The sequence below is a fragment of the Thyridium curvatum genome, assembly GCF_004353045.1.
Source record: "Thyridium curvatum strain D216 chromosome Unknown NODE_40_length_362384_cov_81.811220, whole genome shotgun sequence".
Classification (NCBI taxonomy): domain Eukaryota; kingdom Fungi; phylum Ascomycota; class Sordariomycetes; order Thyridiales; family Thyridiaceae; genus Thyridium; species Thyridium curvatum.
In genome coordinates this window covers 63,364-81,771 of record NW_022156795.1, presented here as the reverse complement: position 1 = coordinate 81,771, position 18,408 = coordinate 63,364, and the positions used below count along the sequence as shown (strand labels likewise).

General features: G+C 56.7%; 5 protein-coding genes across 5 annotated transcripts; 1 reads left to right on the top strand and 4 right to left on the bottom strand.

Annotated features, from left to right (window-relative positions):
- Positions 1-886: 886 nt before the first annotated feature.
- Positions 887-1,235, bottom strand: E0L32_006827 (uncharacterized protein; the record flags this gene model as incomplete). The annotated part of the gene is made up of 2 exons (XM_031141503.1): positions 887-947; positions 1,036-1,235. The coding sequence occupies 2 exons, from the start codon at positions 1,233-1,235 to the stop codon at positions 887-889; spliced, it is 261 nt and encodes an 86-aa protein (XP_030994126.1).
- A 458-nt stretch (positions 1,236-1,693) lies between these two features.
- On the bottom strand, positions 1,694-3,553 carry E0L32_006826 (uncharacterized protein; the record flags this gene model as incomplete). Its single annotated transcript, XM_031141502.1, has 1 exon — positions 1,694-3,553. The coding sequence occupies one exon, from the start codon at positions 3,551-3,553 to the stop codon at positions 1,694-1,696; it is 1,860 nt and encodes a 619-aa protein (XP_030994125.1).
- Positions 3,554-4,190: 637 nt separating this feature from the next.
- Positions 4,191-7,327, top strand: E0L32_006825 (uncharacterized protein; the record flags this gene model as incomplete). Its single annotated transcript, XM_031141500.1, has 7 exons — positions 4,191-4,345; positions 4,431-4,576; positions 4,635-4,691; positions 4,744-5,139; positions 5,208-5,474; positions 5,534-5,849; positions 7,057-7,327. 7 exons carry the CDS (start codon positions 4,191-4,193, stop codon positions 7,325-7,327), a joined length of 1,608 nt encoding a protein of 535 aa, XP_030994124.1.
- Positions 7,328-7,924: 597 nt separating this feature from the next.
- On the bottom strand, positions 7,925-9,193 carry E0L32_006824 (uncharacterized protein; the record flags this gene model as incomplete). Its single annotated transcript, XM_031141499.1, has 1 exon — positions 7,925-9,193. The coding sequence occupies one exon, from the start codon at positions 9,191-9,193 to the stop codon at positions 7,925-7,927; it is 1,269 nt and encodes a 422-aa protein (XP_030994123.1).
- Positions 9,194-11,670: 2,477 nt separating this feature from the next.
- Positions 11,671-15,465, bottom strand: E0L32_006823 (uncharacterized protein; the record flags this gene model as incomplete). Its single annotated transcript, XM_031141498.1, has 2 exons — positions 11,671-14,258; positions 14,352-15,465. 2 exons carry the CDS (start codon positions 15,463-15,465, stop codon positions 11,671-11,673), a joined length of 3,702 nt encoding a protein of 1,233 aa, XP_030994122.1.
- Between the last annotated feature and the right edge of the window lie 2,943 nt (positions 15,466-18,408).

Sequence of the window (18,408 nt, the reverse complement as noted above, 5' to 3'; positions counted from 1 at the left end):
TACAAGAACAATTCTCTCAATTCTACCTCTCTCCCACAAACCCAACAAACAAATCCTATCAACATGGGTGGATGCCAGTGCGGATCCGACTGCAAGTGCGGAAGCAACTGCACATGCGGCTCCTAAGTTCCGAGTAAGTTGGGCTGTGTGTGATCTGATGAAGATGTGGCTTGGTCGAACGGTTTCACTGAACTGGCTTTCCTAGCACAGACCGATGACCGTCCCTCACAGCAAGGCGGTCACCGACGACGCCGCGAGCGTCAAACGCATCGCTCTCTTCGACAGGATTCTGTCCTAAGGCGGCTTAGACGGAATGGAGGAATGTGTGGCAATACACAGGGTGCGATGGTCAAGGCAATTGTAAAGGTTACATAAAGAAGCTGTGTGTCGTTTCGCGAATGATATGTTCCTCCAACCTGTATGAGCTGCGCGCAACCCGTGAGACCCATCGGCCTAGTTAGCCTGTGTTAGTACAGCGCTTCTGGCGTCCGATGCCTAATGAATCTCGGACTCAAAAGAATGACAGTCCGTCGAGAAAAGAATGGCCGCCCGTGACCTGTTGAAAATTGATTGCGATTGATGTGATAGCATTGTGCCCTCTATAGCATTGCCAGAACTCCAAACTGGGAGCCCATCCCGGTGCTCGCTGTCTTGCCGGGCTCCTAGCCGACTCCTGTAATCCCAGTCAAATCATGACAGTGACGATTCCCTTCCACTTCGTCGTAAACCAGATCGAATGGCGACCACTGCATAACTTCGTCCGTTGGTATCGATCCGTGCTGCCTGTGCAGCCCTCGAGTTTGGTATCATCGCGTTACAGCAGCCGTCCTATCCTGATGTGCTTCCGCAAACGTGTCGCATCTTGACCTCTCCCTTCCGTGCCCTGTTACTCCATTTTCATCTCCTTGTCTTCGTCTATACCCCGGATCCAGAGGACATTGTTACATCTACCTCATCGAGTCAGCAATCACCATCATCTTCTGTACTCGGTGGGGGAGGGAACGGCGCCCGCGCGAGCAGGAATCGACGACGCACCTGATCAGGATGGAGCCCAGGGAGCCGGTCTGCTTGTTGTCGATGTACTCCTCGGCGCCCGCGAGCTGCAGGTTCATGTAGCTGTCGACGGAGACGAGGCGGCCCCGGTAGTCGGTGTCGTTCCACTTGAGGCGCACCGAGACGGGCTTGTTGACGAGGTCCTGCAGCATGGGCCGCGGGTTGACAGGGACGAAACTCATGGCGTCTGGACCGGCGATCGGTTGTGAGGAAGAGAGAATGGCGAGCCGGGGAGAGAGATGCGTGTAATTTGGGTTTTCGTCGTCGGCGTTGTGTCCTCTCGGTGGATGAATTCCGTTGCGCGTGCCTCCAGGTTAGCTTTGGGCGAGGATCTGGAAAATTTGCCGTCACTGACCGACTTTGCTTGACTAGCCCTGGCCGACAGAGCTCTGCTGCCCCACCACAGGACGACAGAGTGACTAGGCAGCAAATGTGGCCCGTGCACGGGTGCTGGTGGTATTACTTCGTACTATTAATACTTCACTACAACCACAATCGTCGCCATCTCTCTGGCCTTTGCAAGAGATTTTCTGCTCGAGCTTGCGCTTGATGATACGTAATGGACTGGCTAACAAATTCATCTCGATTGTACTTGCACCTAAGCTAACTGAGCTCTACACCCGTTCGCAAGTCACAGTGCTCAGACCTGGACATGCTCGCCCTTCTGGAGCATGCCCAGCGCATTCTGCAGATGGACCGTCCCGTTTCTGCCCTTCTCCACCTCACCGGGTAGGCCCCATCTCTCCTCGAGCAGGGCCATGTACTCCCAGAGCTCGAACCGCCGGAGGAACCGGTAGACCGCCGCGCACGCGCTGTCCAGCGACCCCACGATCCACGCGTGGTGCGCGCTCGACGCCTCGCCCACGATGTGGAACTTGGCCTGCGCGGCCGGCCGAGACAGGTAAGGGTACAGGTTGCTGAACTGGCCCGGTCCGAAGAGCGCGAAGGCGCCCGAGGTGAAGGGGTCGTGCGTCCACGAGAAGGCGTGGTGCACCCCGGTGTACGCGCTCTTGATCTTGTCGTACGTCATGCCGGAGCCGGCGTGCAGACGGGCGAGGTCCTGCAGGATGAGTTCCACGAGCTCAGCCTCGGAAGGGGCGTTCTGGGCGCCGCCGACCAGAGAGCCGATGCGCGTCGCGTCCTGTGCCCAGGTGTACGAGGCGAGGAGGACGGCCTCCTTGTCCCTGCCGTCGTGGAGGTTGTACGACGGGTAGACGCAGGTGCGGATCGGCAGGTCGGTCGACGCCACGCCGCCCTGCGTGATCTTGCTGTCGACGATCCACCACGGGTACTTGAACTTGAGCGCCACCTTGGCCGAGTCGTCGTAGTGAAGGCTGCGGATGGCGTCCTTCTGGGACGGGTGGAGCTCCAGCGAGCGCAGGTCCACGCGCGCGAGGCAGCCCAGCGAGGTGGTGCTGAAGACGGTGCTGTACCCGCCGCGAGGGGACGGCTCGCCGGCACACTTGACGGCCACGTTGCCCTCGGTTTGTGCGTGCTTGTCGATCGTGATGGCCTCGACGCGCTTGTTGATCTGCACCTTTCCCTTCATCTGCTTCAGGATGGCACCTACCAGCAGCGAAGTGCCGCCTTCGATGCAGAACCAGTTCACGTCCCCGACGGGATTGTCAAAGTCAAACGAGTCGATGACGCTCTCGGAGAAGGCCTGGTCGAACAGCCCGCTCGAGGTGTTCTGAGTCTCCATCCACTGGATGCTGAAGAAGTCATAGTGCGGCTCTTTTCCATCCGGGCCTCCTCGCTTCAGGTACTCCCGAGTGCTGAAGTCGTCCACAGTCTCGAGCATGCGAAAGCCCTTTTCGAAGTTTGCCGCGAGAGCTTTCTTGTACGGCCCAAAGGCCCCTTCGAGAAGCTCGGTGACATTGTCGACAACATCGTCGGGCACTGATCCGCCGTTCTGTACGCTGACGTGGTAGGGATCCTTGACTCCGCGGACAAGGAGCCTGTCGTTGAACAGGCTAGGGCACGCATCCCCACCATCGAGGTAATAGGGGATCAGAGGCATCTTCGTCCTCTTGAACAGATCGAACGTGCGGTGCATGGACGGGATGTCGGGGTATCGCATGGCTCCAATGTCGTAGTAATCGTGCGGCATCTTGCTGAAGTGGTGCGTGTAGACGCGGCCGCCAACCCGGGAGTTTGCTTCGAGAATGTCGTAGGTGAGACCGGGTATGTTGAGGTCGTCGAGAATCATGGAGATGTAGAGCCCGGCAATGCCGGCGCCGACGATGCAGACACGGCGCTCTGGGATTGCCCGAGTCTTTGCCTCTGCGGACTGGAGCGTCATGGCTTCTTGTCCATCACCCGGGAGCTGGTCATCAGGAGGCAGGTCGTCGTGGGTGCAAGGCGGACCCCCAAGGACCGGCATGGGCAGTCCAGGTGCGTAGCCCACATGTCTGGATCTGAGAGCGTTGATCTCTTGGTAGAGCTTCTCGCGGACGAGATGGCGAGCCCAGTGGGCCTTGCAGGTGTATCTTGTAGTCATGATGATGATTCGCGCGCGATATCTTACTCAGTTGAGAAGAGGAGTAGTGTCTGGACTCAGTAGTTGCTCTGCCGGAATCCTCCAACATCCGCCCTATTTATGCTGTACAGCATCTTTGAAACTGAATTATGTGACTTCATGTTGCCCCTCGCATTTGCCGACTTCTGAGGTAAGACAGTCCACATCTGACTGCTACTGCAACACAGCGTGGATGAAAAGTGTCAGCTCAACCTCGGAGTGCCCGCTTGTGGTAATACAACATGGAGCCGCACTTGGTGATTGGTCGGTTCCCAATACCCCAGGTATCGTGGCTGGCTGTCCTTCTTCCTCAGCTTGTCAATACCACTCGAGAACCAAGCCCAAGCTACCGTTAATGACCAGCTGCATTCCTGGACGCAAGCCTCAAATCCGGACGGCACGAGGACTCGAAATGGGACTGCCTGACTCGATCCATTTTGGGCTAAGCGGAGGAAGCATTCCACGGTCCGGGTAGCTCCCCAAAGAAGGTTTTGACAGTGTCTCGGTCGATAAATACCAACAGGCCTGCCCGTAGAGAAGGATAAAGTGTCATGACAGAAATATCCGTATCCCGAGTCGAGCGCACGCGCCGTATTTTCCAGCCCTAACCCCAGAGACCATGTCCCTCGCATTGTACGACGTTGTCGTGATCGGCGGCGGGCCCGTCGGCCTGGCTGCTACGTACCAATCGGCCAAGGCCGGCGCCAATGTCGTCGTGCTCGAGCAGAACAACTTTTTCAACCAGGCGGGGAGTTCTGGCGACCTGGCCAGGATGTTTAGGACTATGCAAGTTGAGCCGATGCCGCCGCGGGGTTTGGTAGACAGAGAGGCCGGTGTTGCTTATAATTGTATTCCACAGGTATACCGAAGACTTCATGGCCGACCTTGCCAAGGACGCGTTGGAGTATTGGGACTATTTGGAACATGATGCCGGGACCTCCCTCCGGTGGATGAGTGGTCTTCTGAATTTCGGTGACAAGGATCTGGGAGGCGGGACCCCAGAAGGTATAGTGAAGTCTGCAAACGCAATGAGACGAGTCACCGAGACTAACCGCGCTTGAAGGAACGCTACTCGGCCCAATTCCCAACCTCAAGAGGCTCAACATGACCTATAAGGAGCGTAAGTATTGTCAGGATCAAGTGAATCCGCTCTCGTCTGATCCCACAAGCAGTGACCGCGCAAGAGATCGAACAACGATATCCATTCAAAAACCTGCCGTCCGACTGGGTCGGGCTCTTCGCGCCAGACAACGGTGTCATCAACGTGCAGCTCCTCCTTCGGACCTTGATGAGGCTAGCACGAGAGTACGGAGCGCAGGCAAAGCAACACACAGAGGTCAAGTCTATCACGCCTTCAAAGGACAGCAACGACACGTGGATCGTCCATGCTGTCGATCGGGAGAAAGGCGCTGTGACGTTCGCGACCAAGAAGATCATCATTGCGTCTGGAGCCTATGTCAACCACGTGCTCAACCCCAGCTTTGGAATCAGCCTCGACCTCGACATCTGGGAGATGGTAGCGACCTACTTCAACGCAAACGCTGGGCCAAACGGCACCCTGTTTCCGAGTAAGCTCTCCCTCATGCCGATATCTCCCACACCGACAGATCGCAATATTGACTGACTCTGTACCTAGGTATGTGGTTCCAATTCGCACCAGACAAGAACGGGAGATCGCAGCTGTTTTACGGCTTCCCCACCGTCCCTTGGGGACCGCCCAACGTCGTGCGCATCGCTGTCGACGCGGCGAGCCGCAGGATCAAGGACCCAAATGAGCGGGCGACAAACATATTCAGCCCCGACGACATTCAAGATACTCAGGACTTTGTGCGAGACAATGTAGTCGGTGTCGACTTCACCGTGCCGGCGTCGACCGTTTCCTGCCTGCAGACCAACGTCTTTGGTATGTCTACACGAGTCGCTAGTGACGACGGACGGGAACCTTGACTGACAAGGCGATAGACAACATGTTTGTACTAGATTTCATACCAGAGGCATATCTGAAGGGCGGCCCCAAGGATAGCATTGCCGTCTTCACGGCCGGCTGGGCCATGAAGTTTGTGCCGCTCTTGGGCAAGGCCCTGGCCGATATGGCACTCACCGGGCAGTCGAAATACGCCCTCAAGGACTTCTCCATCTCGCGCACGAACTCGTCGAACCCGCAGCAGGGGATTATCATCGCGAATAGCTCCGATCACACAGCGGCGCGGAGGAGCTCGTATGCGTATATGAAGCAGGGCGTAGGATCGTCGCTAGGCGGGTTCCCCAACAATGCTTGGTAAGACCAGGTGCTCATTCGCAGGATAAAGTTTCAACAGAACACAAGGATATCGATTCATATATGTGCAATTATTTCTGTCTGGATGAGTCAATGTTTTGATATGTGATCGTCGTGGCTATGTGTGAGAGTTGCTATCCATGTTGTGCCACATACTGCTACGTCACAGATTATTGCCATATATGGGCCATATACGGGCCCATCTTCCGTCTTATAAAGGAGACACTCTCCATTGGGCTCTAAATTCTATTCTAGTCTTTGAATCTTTGTGTCTCCTTTCTTGGATATAAGATCTCAATGAATGCACATGTCCACTGGTGAAGAATATCACTGAAGCCAAAGCGGCGTGCCCTGTATGACACCAGAGCCGTATCATAGACTTGGAAGAAGCCTCTACATTAGACATTGAATAGCACTCCAAGTGAAATTTGAGCCTGGATTCAAAAGAAATGAGTCAACTCGGTGCAGTCATACTTTGTTCACATAGCCGTGCCGGCAGCCTACGCGAGCCTGCCAGAACGCTCTCACTTGGACCTCCGTTTCAAGCAGTATTTCAACGCCAAGATTCGCCCAGGCGAGGGCGTCTCATCATCTCTGGCTCAGAATAGCAAACAAATCTTCTCCTGACGCGCCTGGGCAGCCTGAGGTAGCCACTTCATCCACCAGAAGGGTTTGCAAACACAGAGATTAGGGCTGCGGGTTGCTGCATGACAGACTGATAACGTGCCCTGGCGTTGAACGTCACCTCACAGTGAAATTTTCAGCTTGACGAAGAAGTGAATGGCACACTAGGCTGTTTATCAGAATCCCTTCGACTACAAAAGGGGGTCCTGTCTTCTCCTGAACCTCCAAAATTCTCCCCTTTTCTCCCCCACATCATCTTCAAGGAGATCAAAAGTCCAACATCGTCTGACATCTCCCCTTACTGTACATCATCTTGTCGATCGCGTCTTTTCTTGCTCAAGCATTTGCAACTCACGACTGTCCCTACTACTACTTGAAGCGTCTCCAGAAGTCCTTCGCCTCGGCAAGATGGCTATCAAAAGAAAGCAACATCACTGGTAAGCCTCACCTCGGAGCCTTCTTTTCACGATCCCGTCCTCTGTCTCTGCCGGCCAGGCCGCCTTCAACCCCAAACCTCAAGCACATCCATCCCATTCATACATCACCCAGGGCAACCTAGCTAACGTTGATATCACATCCACAGCCCTGTCTGCAAGAAGATTGCCGGCCCGCGCTGCGCTACTCTTGAGCACCTTATCCACTGCAAGGTGCATGACTGCTACCACTCCATCCGCTCGGAGTGCGCCCAGTGCAAGGACAGCACTGAGCGGGCGCTCCGGGAGGAGCGTCGCCAGAGCGAGAGCGGCAGCGGCGAGAGTGTCAATGACGAGAACACTCCTCCGGCCAACAACAACAACAACAACAACCGCAACAATCGCCGCAAGGGACGGAAGAGCCGGAGAGCTAGGGGATGAATGGGCTCCTAGGACCATCGAGGAAGAGCTTTCCTAAGCTTGGAGATTGTATCATGTAGGGGAGCATGGATGGGATCAATGGGCGTTGCGGGTATTTTTTGAGATGGATCATCACTGGTTTGCGATTATTCTTTGAAGGTCACTCGATTGTTGAGTGTATCATTCTACTTCTTCACATGGCATACTGCATTTCTCTTCCTCTGCATTCGCTATTGTTTTGCTGTTTCGTCTGTTTGCTACTGCGTTGTCTGGATTGAAGACCCTGGGCCCGGGGCAGTCGGATAGGATTATGGGCTCAGCCATGAGACATCATGTTGGCTTGAGGGCGGATTCTGGAAAAAGATTGGAGAGCACATCTCGTAATAAAGGGACGGGAACAAGAGACTCGGGGCTTGTATCGGTTGTAACTTGGTACGCCAATGCTCATTGAGCGTTCTCCAAAAACGCCTGGAATATCTGTCACAAGTAATGAAAACACAAAAGAGGTATCATGATATCTTCGTCCATTTTCCTCTCCTGAATCCCGCTTCCCCTCTTCTTCCTCCATCGTCTTGAACAAGTGCCCTCCTGCCAAGCAAGCCAAACCCCCTCCGCGAACTACCTCATCTGGTGCCGGTCCGAGAACGGATCCGGTTGCTGGCTGTACACCTGCGGCTGCTGCTGCTGCTGCTGGACGACACCGCCGCCACCCTCGTACCCGCCCTGGTAATACGCGACATCGATCTGCGGCACCGGCGGCACCGGCTCAGCAGGGACGCCAGCTGGCCCCGGGAGAGGAGGGGGCTGGTAGTACCCTCCGCCCTGCACCTGCTGCGGGTACTGCGCGCCCATGAGCGGCTGCTCGTCCGCCGCCGCCGACGCGCCGCCGACGCTCCTCACGCCGACGCTCGGCCTCTTCTTGCCGTTACTGTCGGCAGCAGCGCCGCCCTTGGCCAGGGCCGCCGCCTCGGCCGCTCGGCGCAGGCGGCGGTGCTCGCGCCGCTCGCGCAGGCAGAAGAAGCACACGGTGACGGCCGACACGGCGATGGCGGCCGAGAAGGCGACGGCCACGACGACGCCGCCGGGCGTCAGGCCGTCCTGGCGCCGGAAGCAGGTCGGGTTGCTGCTGTCCGGGGAGCCGCCGCACACGAGGCCCGGCGCGCACGAGGCGGTCGGGTACGAGGTCGGGAAGCACGAGAGGGTCTTGCCCGCGGCCTTGCCCGTGGACTGGGTCGGGCAGTGGCTGGTCGACACGTCCGAGGTGACGTAGCACTGGAGGGAGGTGCCGGTGCTGGAGGAGGACGTCGTGGTCGAGGAGGCGGAGTCTGTGGTGCTGCTCGTCGTGGTGGTAGAGTCAGAGGTGGATGCCGTCGTCTTGGTGGCCGTGGAGCTCTCCTTCTTGGTCGACGATGTCTTGTCTTGCTTGGTCGTGCTCTCCTTGGTGGGCTTCTGCTCCGAGCTCGACTTGCCGGTCGTCTTGGTCTCCTTCTTGGTGCTGGTGGGCTTTTCCGACGTCGTCTTCTTCTTGTTGTCGTCGTCGTTGCTGTTGTCGTCATCATCGTCGCTGTTCTTTTGCCTCCGGCGGAGGTCGCTCGGTTCCGTAGACGGTGTCACAGCCACCTCGCAGTGCCTCATGGCCCAGTCGGCCTCGATGGCGGCCTCCTCGGCCGTGCAGCCCGCATTTTGGTAGCATGCCGTCGGTGTGGTGCCTTCCAGGAGCCCCGCCAGTTCCGAGAGGCAGTACTTGATGCTGCCGGCATCACCGCATGCGGCAGCGGCAGCGAGCCGGCCGGCATCCCTCTGTAGGCACTCAGACGTGCTCGTTCCGGAGACCGAGGCGGCTAAAAACCACGTGCCGAAGAGGGCGGCGGCGGCGGTAGTCCTCATGGAGAGGCCCGAGGGCCGTGTATAAGACGACCGCATTGTAGTGTGCCAGAAGCTCGTATTCACTGGCGCCCAAGTAGGTGGACCTCGAACCTGAACCCTGGAAACACCGCGAGACGGATGGTGTGGGGGATCTGCCCTGCCAGAATGATCAACAGGCGATACGAGACGCGCGCCAGAGGCAGGCGTACTAGACAGATCGATCGCGTCCAATACTGCGTCGTACAGCTTAGAGACGTGCAATCCCTTGGGCGAGAGTTACCATCTCCAGACAACGAGGAAAGGAAAGCTCGGCAGGGAAGGGGAGGGAGAACGGATAAGAAGGAAATGGCCAACAATAAAAACGACAAACGAAACTCCCCACTCCAGCTGAGAAGGCCTAGCTACCTACTTGTAGCTAGGACTTGCAGCCTGCTTGCTGAGCTCAGAAAAGAAATTGCACAGGGTCAAGTTGGGACCAAGCCGGGCGGGCGCCATCAAAGGACCGGACTGGGGCTGAACTGCACAAGCTAGACGCTTTTGAGCCTGACGGGCGAGTGATGGGCTGGTGGTTCCTCGCTGTTGGACCAAACGGGGGGACCACATGGGATGGGATGTTCTGAACTTCTGGGCTGTGCCGCGACAGAGCTGGGGCCATCCGCGGATGGCAATGGCATGGGGATGGGATGTGATGTGATGGGATCGGAGGTGGTGTTTGTCGCGATCCTTCCACTCTCCATCCCTTCTTCCTTGTCTCTCCCGCTTCACTTGCCAACCGCATACCAACATATCCTCACTGACCCTTGATCTCCCTTGGACGTGGGACGCACGAGGTAACGCAAGGACCGCCTGTCAACAGCTTTATCAGGACGCTTAGCGCTTTGGTCACCAGCGGCGGTAGGTTCTTGGTCACAAACGGCATGCATTGGATGCAATGCATGTCAGTGACCGTTGGCCTGGCCTCCCAGACAAAGCTTCATGCAGGTAGCTACCTAGACAATGAATGTATCTGCCTGAGCCCCAGTTCTCCTCATCGAGCTCGAGTATCCCAGCGACAAGCAACACCCTGAGAGAGAGAGCAAATGGCTTTCCGTCCGTCTGTGTGCAAGCAAACCTCCACTGCCATTTTTTCCCCTCTAAAAAGTCTTGGAAACCCCACTGATGGACCCTGCACTAAACCTAAACTGCGGCTGCGCCTCTGCCCGAACCCTCCGGTCGCCTGTGTTTCAGGGGGGGGGGGGGGATTAGCTGGACCAGCTGGAGAGGCTTAGCTTTTGAGCCTGGCCTTTGAACCGCCATCCTGGTGGGGGGAGGAGAGGGGAGAGCTTGCTTTCTTATTGATCAGACGAATCACGCAAAGGATCCCCTGTCCTTGTTACTTAAATTAGCACTCTGGTGGGAGCAAAATGTTTAAAATGTTGGACGCAGTGGTACCGTTGGCTTGGGATCTCTCTCCGCCGTCATCACGATGTCACGGTAGCAGGAGGCTCCAAGTCTTTCCTATTTAGGTGAAATCTTGTGTAAACATTCATGCGCCTGACTACATGCCGGGCATATCGAGATCCTTCAACGCCCTGGTGCTCTAGTATTTGCACTAAGGCATGCTTAAATCCCGTGAATCCTTGTCGGTATTGCTGCAGGCCCTTGCGGCGTGATAGGTATCCTTGATGCATGCATTCTTCTCCAGCGTCTTGGAACCCAGCAGCAGCGGCATACATTGCACGCTTCTACCCAGCTTGAGGTAGACACATCATCTCCCTCATGAGTGAGATGTAGGCAGAGTGGTGGCGCAGTGCCCTGTCAAGGCCAAGTGAGTGCAAAGAAAACGGCACCGTTGAGCTGTCATCATCAACAGGGCAGCCCATTGGGACACACTTCAGCCCTGCACGAACCGACGACGTGCAGATGATGGCCCGATCACTGTCTGTGTGTGACACCACACTTCTTAAACTAGTTATAGCAAAAAATCTAGAGGGATGACCCGATCGACTATAGGGCTGCAAGTTCCATGACGCAAAAGGCTAGCTCGGCTCACGTTAGGGGGAGACACAGATCAGGAGGGTACATGCACGATACACCAGGGAGCCATCATGGTTTTAATGATACAGTAATTCTCTCATGTTCAATTGCTGCTTCTTCGCTGCGGAGAAAAAAGCAGGCACAAAGCTATCTGCTTGTCGCTGGTGCAAGCACTGTCGACCGATCCGTTCCCACTATCCATCCATCCACACCCCACGGGCTCATCTGCTCTGCTCTGCATTCCCTCTCATCTTGCGGATGGGGAGGGGCAAGGGGGCAGAACCATAAAGATACAATTCGCTTATGATGAGAGATAGAAAGACGCTGCGACAGAAAATGCACGCCCATGTTGTTCACCAGGGGCGGTGAAGGTGGTAGATCCACCCCTTTTTGGAGCTCTTGTAGTCGCTGGATGACGACGCGGAGGACCTCGTCCCTGCTTGGTCGCGTGGAAGCAGTGTCCCGGGCGTTGTTGGTGGCGCCTAGCGATGAGCAGCCGAAGAACCACCCCAGATGCTGCTGTGTTCACCCACGCTGCCCACGAGCGGGCTGCCGATCTCTCCCGGCGCTCGGCTTCGCGGCGGCGGGTGCATGTCCAACGACATCGCCGGATTCCAGCGGACCAGTTTGGGGTATGCCGAGTGGCGCACGTCAAAGTTGCCTCCCCCGTTCATAGCATTGCCCTCGGTATCGCACATATCCAGCAGCTCGTCCTCGGACACCACAAAGTTCTCGCCCGTGGCTACAAACATCAGGTCCATGCGGTTCTTGATCCGGTCCAGGGGTACAAAACCATCGCCGTCTTCGGCGCCGTTCTCTGCTGGCGACAGCTCCTTGCAAACCTGGCAGAGCATCTGCCTCACCCGTGTAGTGCGCGAGGAGCTGTTTCGTCCCAGACCAACTTGCACACCACCAAAGGGAGCAGCCACGCTATTAACTGGACCCCACGACGGTGGCGCAACGGCACTATTAAAGCCCATGTTCGATGAGTGACCAAAGGGGCCTCCCGGTCCGCCCTGTTGAGACGGCGAGTGACCCCAGATGGGCGCGGCTTGCACAAACGGAGACTGGTCATTGAAGCTGCCCGGGCCTGTTGGGTAGGCAGGGCGGATTCCCTGCGTCATGTACCTATCGGTAGGCTCATCGACGCTGTCATCGAGCAACGCCTTGGAACCAAGGTGGACACTGTTAGGGTCTTGCAAGTCGTCTGGCATGGCCATACTCGAGGGCGGCGTGGACGCTTGTCGGAATCCGTGGACGACACTTCCGGGGCGGCCAATCGGCGTCGGTCGGGATTGAGAATGCACCGTATCGAAGCTGGTGGACTGTTTCCGCGACTGTGGTGAAGGCACACCGCTGAGCGAATCCTTCGGCGAAGGCGCGAACGGATTCATGCCATGGAGATCACCATGCTGCGGTTGTGAGAATCCAGGCGGGGGTCCTTGCATATGAGGAGAGAAAGTTCGCCCCGCCGGCGAATGGATACCTGGAGGCATCGCCATTCCCATAGTCGGCGGCCCAGGTGCCCTGTACCCACCACCGCCGATCGGGTTGAAAAAGCCGGGCGGCGGCTGCACCGTTGGCAAGTGCATCGGGAAGGGCAGTCCGGCCATCGGTGGCAGTTGCTGATAAGGCCCCGATGGGTGATTGGCGGGATTGCTCTGCGCCTGCGTCGGAGACGCTGTTGAGATATGAGACAGAGAAGCTAGGCCACCCGGGGCTAGATGAGGTAGGAGACCAGCCGGACCAGGGCTGCTCTGAGCTGGTGTCGTCGGGTTCGGTGAGGGGTTCTGACTAGGGCCCGATCCGGATTGAGACGCTACCGTTGATCCGGCGGTGCTTACATCTTGTTGCGATGACTGCCGCGGCCGGATTGGTGTCGGCGCCTTCGGGATGGCGGGCGTAGCTACAGGAATTTGAGGCGAGGCGAACGCGGTTGCTGGAGGCTGTTGCGGTAGTGCCGGAACAGTATTTGCCTGCTGCGAGGGTCGCTTGGGCAAAACAATTGAAGCAGCTGGGTTTGGCAGCCCGGCCGGCTTTGGGGCCGCCTTGGGCTGAGGCCTGGGCTTCTGTGCCGCCTCATTCGTCGCCTTGGCCTTCGCTGCGTTATCCTTGCGCTCCCGGGCTTCCCGCTCTCTGCGCTCACGAGCCTCCTGTTCCTTCAGCTTTGCCTCTTCGCGGGCCTTCTTCTCTCGATCCTTCGCCTCTCGCGCCTTACGTTCTTGCTCCGCCTGACGCTCCTTTTGCTCGTGGATGCGACGCTGGCGCTCGGCTTCCTTGCGAAGGCGTTCCTCCTCGTCGGCTTTGCGCTGGGCCTCCTTCTTCTTACGTTTCTCTTCGGCTCTGAGTCGCTGCTCTTCCGCCCTGCGCGCCTCTTCTGCCAAGCGGCGCTCTTCGTCGGCAGCTTTCTCGGCCTCCTTACGAGCTTTCTCCTCCGCCAGGGCCTGCTTCTTCTGCTGCGCCTTCTCCTTCTTCCTCTGCGCATCCTTTGCCTTCTTGGCCTTCCGTTGAGAGTCTTGGCGACTCTCTTCGTCGAGCTCTTCGAGCAGTTTGTCTTGGCGTTCCTTAGCGACCTTCTCACGGTAGGCAGTGAGCACCCTCTGCTCAAACATGCGGGCGGCGAAGATCTGGAACATCCTTCGGCCTTCCTCCATACGTTGGGCATCCGTCATTGTGTCCTGCTGTGGAGCCTGGGTTTTAGCTTCCTCAACGTCTTTGACAGTGTCTGCAAGGTTGTGTTTTTCTAATAATGCATAATCATGATGTGGGTGGTGGATTGGGCACTTTGACGGTAGAAAAGAGGGTGGTACCTCGTCCTCATATTCCTCTTGGCTGTCGTACTCTTCATCCTCCTCTTCGTCGTCGACCTCATAGTCGTCTTCTTCGGTGGGAGGGTGGTCGTGGGGATCAGGATAGTTTCCGTTCGTGCCGTGGCCATACTCAGGGCTTCGATACTGGTCTTTCGCATCCTCCTCGCGGGCCATACGTCGCTCGGCCAATTGTTCCATCATCTCGATGAACTTCTTGCCGTCGTTCTTCAGCAAGTCGTCCGCTACCGTCAGGATGCCTCCTAGATAGAATTAGCATTGGCGGGAAGACTCGCAGACGAGGGATGCCAAATGCGAATGAAAGAGCTTTCTACTTGTCAAGCAAAATGCCTTACCCTGGACGGTGAGAGACTTTCCAAAATTGAAGAAGTCGGTCGCATAATCTTGGTGGTGGAGCTCTTCGGAGGACAGTTCCTCCTCTTCCTCCTCTTCGACCTCGCTATACACGGCTTCATCGTCAAGATCGTCTTCATCGCTGTATTCCTCTTCTCCCTCGAGGTCGTCCTCGCCTTCGGAGCCATGTTGCGTGTAGCCTTGAGAGGGCTGGGAGTGCGAGTTGCCCCTCACAGAAGCGTATTGTCGTCGTGAAGAACCCAGCAGTGGAGGACCTTGTTCGGAGCGATGGGGATCGTGCGCATATTGTTCGAGCTCGTGGTAATAGGCGTCATACAGCCCTTCCAGTTCCTCCTCAATGGCAGTGCGCTTGCGGCCGCAGACGGTGCAGCTGCATGTATGCTTCTGCTGCTCCTTCATCTTCTTAAGGACCGCGTCTTTCTCCACCTTGACCAGAGACTTGCGCTCGTCCTCGCCGAGGCCAAGCCAGAACTCTTTGATGCGCTCGCGCTCCTCCTGGGAGCTCGTATTCCATATCTTCTCCCTAGAAAGCCCTCCAGTGCGAGTCTGCGCCTGTGCCAGAGACGGGGAATCCTGTTGTTGGCTGGCAAGTTGAGATTCCTCGTTTGCCTTTTTCTTCTTTTTCTTGGACTTCTTGGACTTGGCACCGGCCGTCTGCCCTTCGCCGCCAGCAGTTTCGGACGTATTTCGCGCCGAGCTCTCCTCCGCGCCGTCGTCGTCGCTATCGTCCACTTCTGCAGATGCGTGCTCGTGTGAGGTGTGAGAGCCAGGGACACCGTTAGTGTGGCCCTGGGCGGCCTGCTCGGCGGCCGCCTTGGCTGCGGCCTTTGCCCGTCGCTTGGCTTTCTTGCGATTCACAGGGGCAGGATTCGCGCCCGCTGCGCTCTCCTGTGACCCATTCGAGGACTTCGCACCACCCGCGCTGGCAGAGGCGACTGTCGGAGAAGGCTGGGGCTCGGGGGTAGGCGCGATCTTGGGTACGGTAATGAATTTGGAACCATCCTTATTGGTGTACTTAGCGGTACCCTTGGTGGTCGGCGATGCTGGGGGTGGTTGCGACGCCGCTGGGGGCTGACCGCGTCGGTTCCCCTTCATTGTGCGTCGGTCCTGGTCGCTTCAACTCGGTCCTCAAAGGCGGGCAAATCTCCAGGTCATGAATGAGGTCTCGGCTCTCCAGGCCCTGGATACAGATGGTTCGATTGCCGCTTTCGAATCTAGACTGCTGTAAGCAATGTGTCCCCGGCTCGCAGCCAGCATGCGAAGATAAAGCTGTGGCGCGTGAGAGGCAGGGAGGCGGTGGGGGAGCTGGGAGTCGAGAGAGGCGAAAAGGTGGTCGCTCGTGTGTGTCTGGAAGGCCCGGGTAGGCAAACGGGCTGTCACAGGGTGACGAGAGATTGGCAGAGGTGGGGCAGGGCTTGGGACTCACAGCTCAGAGGTAAAGAGATGGTGAACCGAGGGGACCGGGCGGGATGAGGGCAGGGTGAGCGCAGGGTGAGAGCAGGGTGAGGCAGCAAGATCTCTCGGTGCTGCGCGGGGCGGTCGAGGGAAGCGTCGTTTGGCGAACTCGATATCGAAGGTTGTGGGGGTGTGGTCTTTTGCAGGTGCCAATCCCTTTGCACGACAAGACCAAAAGTCAGGACTGGAAAAGCGGCGGGCGATGTTCAGGCTTTCCCCGATGCTGGGTGCTGGGACGATGCGAGCCCGATAAGTTCCTTGCGGGTACCTGCCTGCGCACGTGGCAGTGCTGCGTGTACCAGCCAAAGACCTTGGTGGATTCAGACGGGTGCGGGGTCACATGACCTGCGGCCAGATCATGGGCAGCCTTGTTGAGGCAACGAATAGGCGATCGAAATGTCGACCCTAGCGGGGAGCAGCTTGTTTCGATTTTGTCAGCCCTGCCTAGCTCAGTCCTAGGACGGACTTGGAGAAGGTAGGAGGTACCTTACTTAGGGTGTTTTACTGGAAGCTCCCAGCAGGGTTTGTAGCTGCGTCGTCCTTTTCAAGCCTGCAGGTGGGCTTCAAAAGATCTTTGATACTACCTACCTAGGTAAGATAGGTATGCTTCAGTTCTTCAAGCAGCATTTCTCATAAAGCGTGCCTAGGTATTGAGTACAGAGAATCAATTGAGAAGACTGTCTGGAGGGTGCAGACTTTGCATTCATATACCGTGCCCAACACCCCCATCGGATTTGCGTAGATTCTGTTTCCAGTTAACAAGCACCCGCTTTCAGTTTACAGTTTTCAGAATTCAGACTCATCCACAAAGCAGCCATAGCAACAGCCCATGGGATTTGGGCGAGAGGTGGAAGACCCAAACCCAACGAACGCTGAAGGGCCGTGTCATAAGGTAGCTCTCTCTTGCAACAATGCAATCACGGGTTTCCATCCGCCTGGCCCGTCTAGCGCCCACTGAATGAGTCTGAAGCCCAGTCTCTCCAGAACAAGATGCAGCTGCCCAGGATCAGCCCCAGAGCTCCGCGCTCTTCGCTTCCTATATTTCAAAGGCACAACTCTATTCCATTGTGTTCTTCGTATTCAACAAATCTATGACATCAATCCAAGTTGATAGAGTTCTATTTAGGAAAGTCTGTGTGCTCCAGACGGCTCGCTGACCGTTTGACGGTCCTGATGGATCCCAAGTTACTAACCGCATGCGCCCACACCGTATCTCTCCCCCTTGTCCACAGGCGGCAGCTCCGAAAACGAGTTGATCTCCGGCTCGCGCGGTGTCGCGCACGGGCTCTGCGGAGGGCGGTACACACATACAGCCGTGGACAAAACGGCCAGGCCAACCGTCTTCCCCGGACATCTGACAGGTCGTCGGGAGATGTTGCCTCCTTTGTAGGCGCTGGATGATGTGCGTGTCGCTCGACTAGTCGCATAGACAATGTTGCATTGCATCTCTACTAGGGCCCGTGAAGTCTCGCCTGGAGAAAGACCCCAGGCCTTACCCCCGGTATTGCCTTCGCACCATTGACAATTGACAGGGTCCCATAATCTCCCTGTCGGGTACCAGTGGTGGTGAGCATAAATACTACAAAAAGCTGACCAACCAGTGCCAACACAGGCGATGTGGCTCTGCTGCGGGGCGGAACTCCATATTCCATCATTGTGTTCATGATGTCAATCACATCGATCGTACTGGGTAATGACAAGCGGTCTGCAGCGGGCTGAGTCTTTCTCTGAAACGTTGCAGACCAGAAAATGCAGAAGTTGAGGTCTGACATGCTAATGCGCGCCGTCGGGGCTGCCTCTCTCTCTTGACACTTTTCTGGCTTCTCTGTACGGGCGTCAAATAGACCCTTACAAGACGGACCTACACGTACTACGGCGTTCAGCTGGGGCTGCCTCCCACGCTATGGGACGCCTCAAGGGGGCTAGTGTAGCTATTCATAGTCCCCAATTGCTTCTTCTGGCTAATTGTCAGCGACGTTGGATGTGTGGAGGCCGCTTCTTTCACGTACGGATGCTGAACGTTACTTTACTTCACAAGTTGTAGGCTGGGGCCGCTGTCAGCCAAGAGCAAAACACCCCCTGTGCTGCCAGCACAAATCGTTTACCAGCCAGTCGTGAAGGGCCAACAGACGTATGTAGACATAAAGAGAAGAAGCTGTGTAAGGGGGGGAGCTGAGCGAAAATATGTTGGAACGCAGGTCTGAAGCTCGATCTGGTCCTGCTTCAACCTGACAATCGGTACAACTGAACTGATCGGAGTTACTCCCTCCTGCATTACCTACATGAACCTACCTTAACTACCTACCTTAGGTACTCCGTACATGTAGCCGGCAGGACTTCGTAGGACTTCTTCACCTCGCAGGCACTCACCCAAAACTTCAGAGGTGGAGCAGTGGTCAGTTCCCATGTCAATCCAGGGGAAGTGATCTCGACTTTGAATCGAAAAGAATTGCCAATTCCCTGTCATTTGTTGACCGACGCCTTGGACCGACGCTCCAGGACCTCCAGGGCTGCCTGTCGGGATCCATTTCCAAGGCTCCAGCTCAACTGTAGATCGCCTACGCATCTTGGGCGCGGCTATTG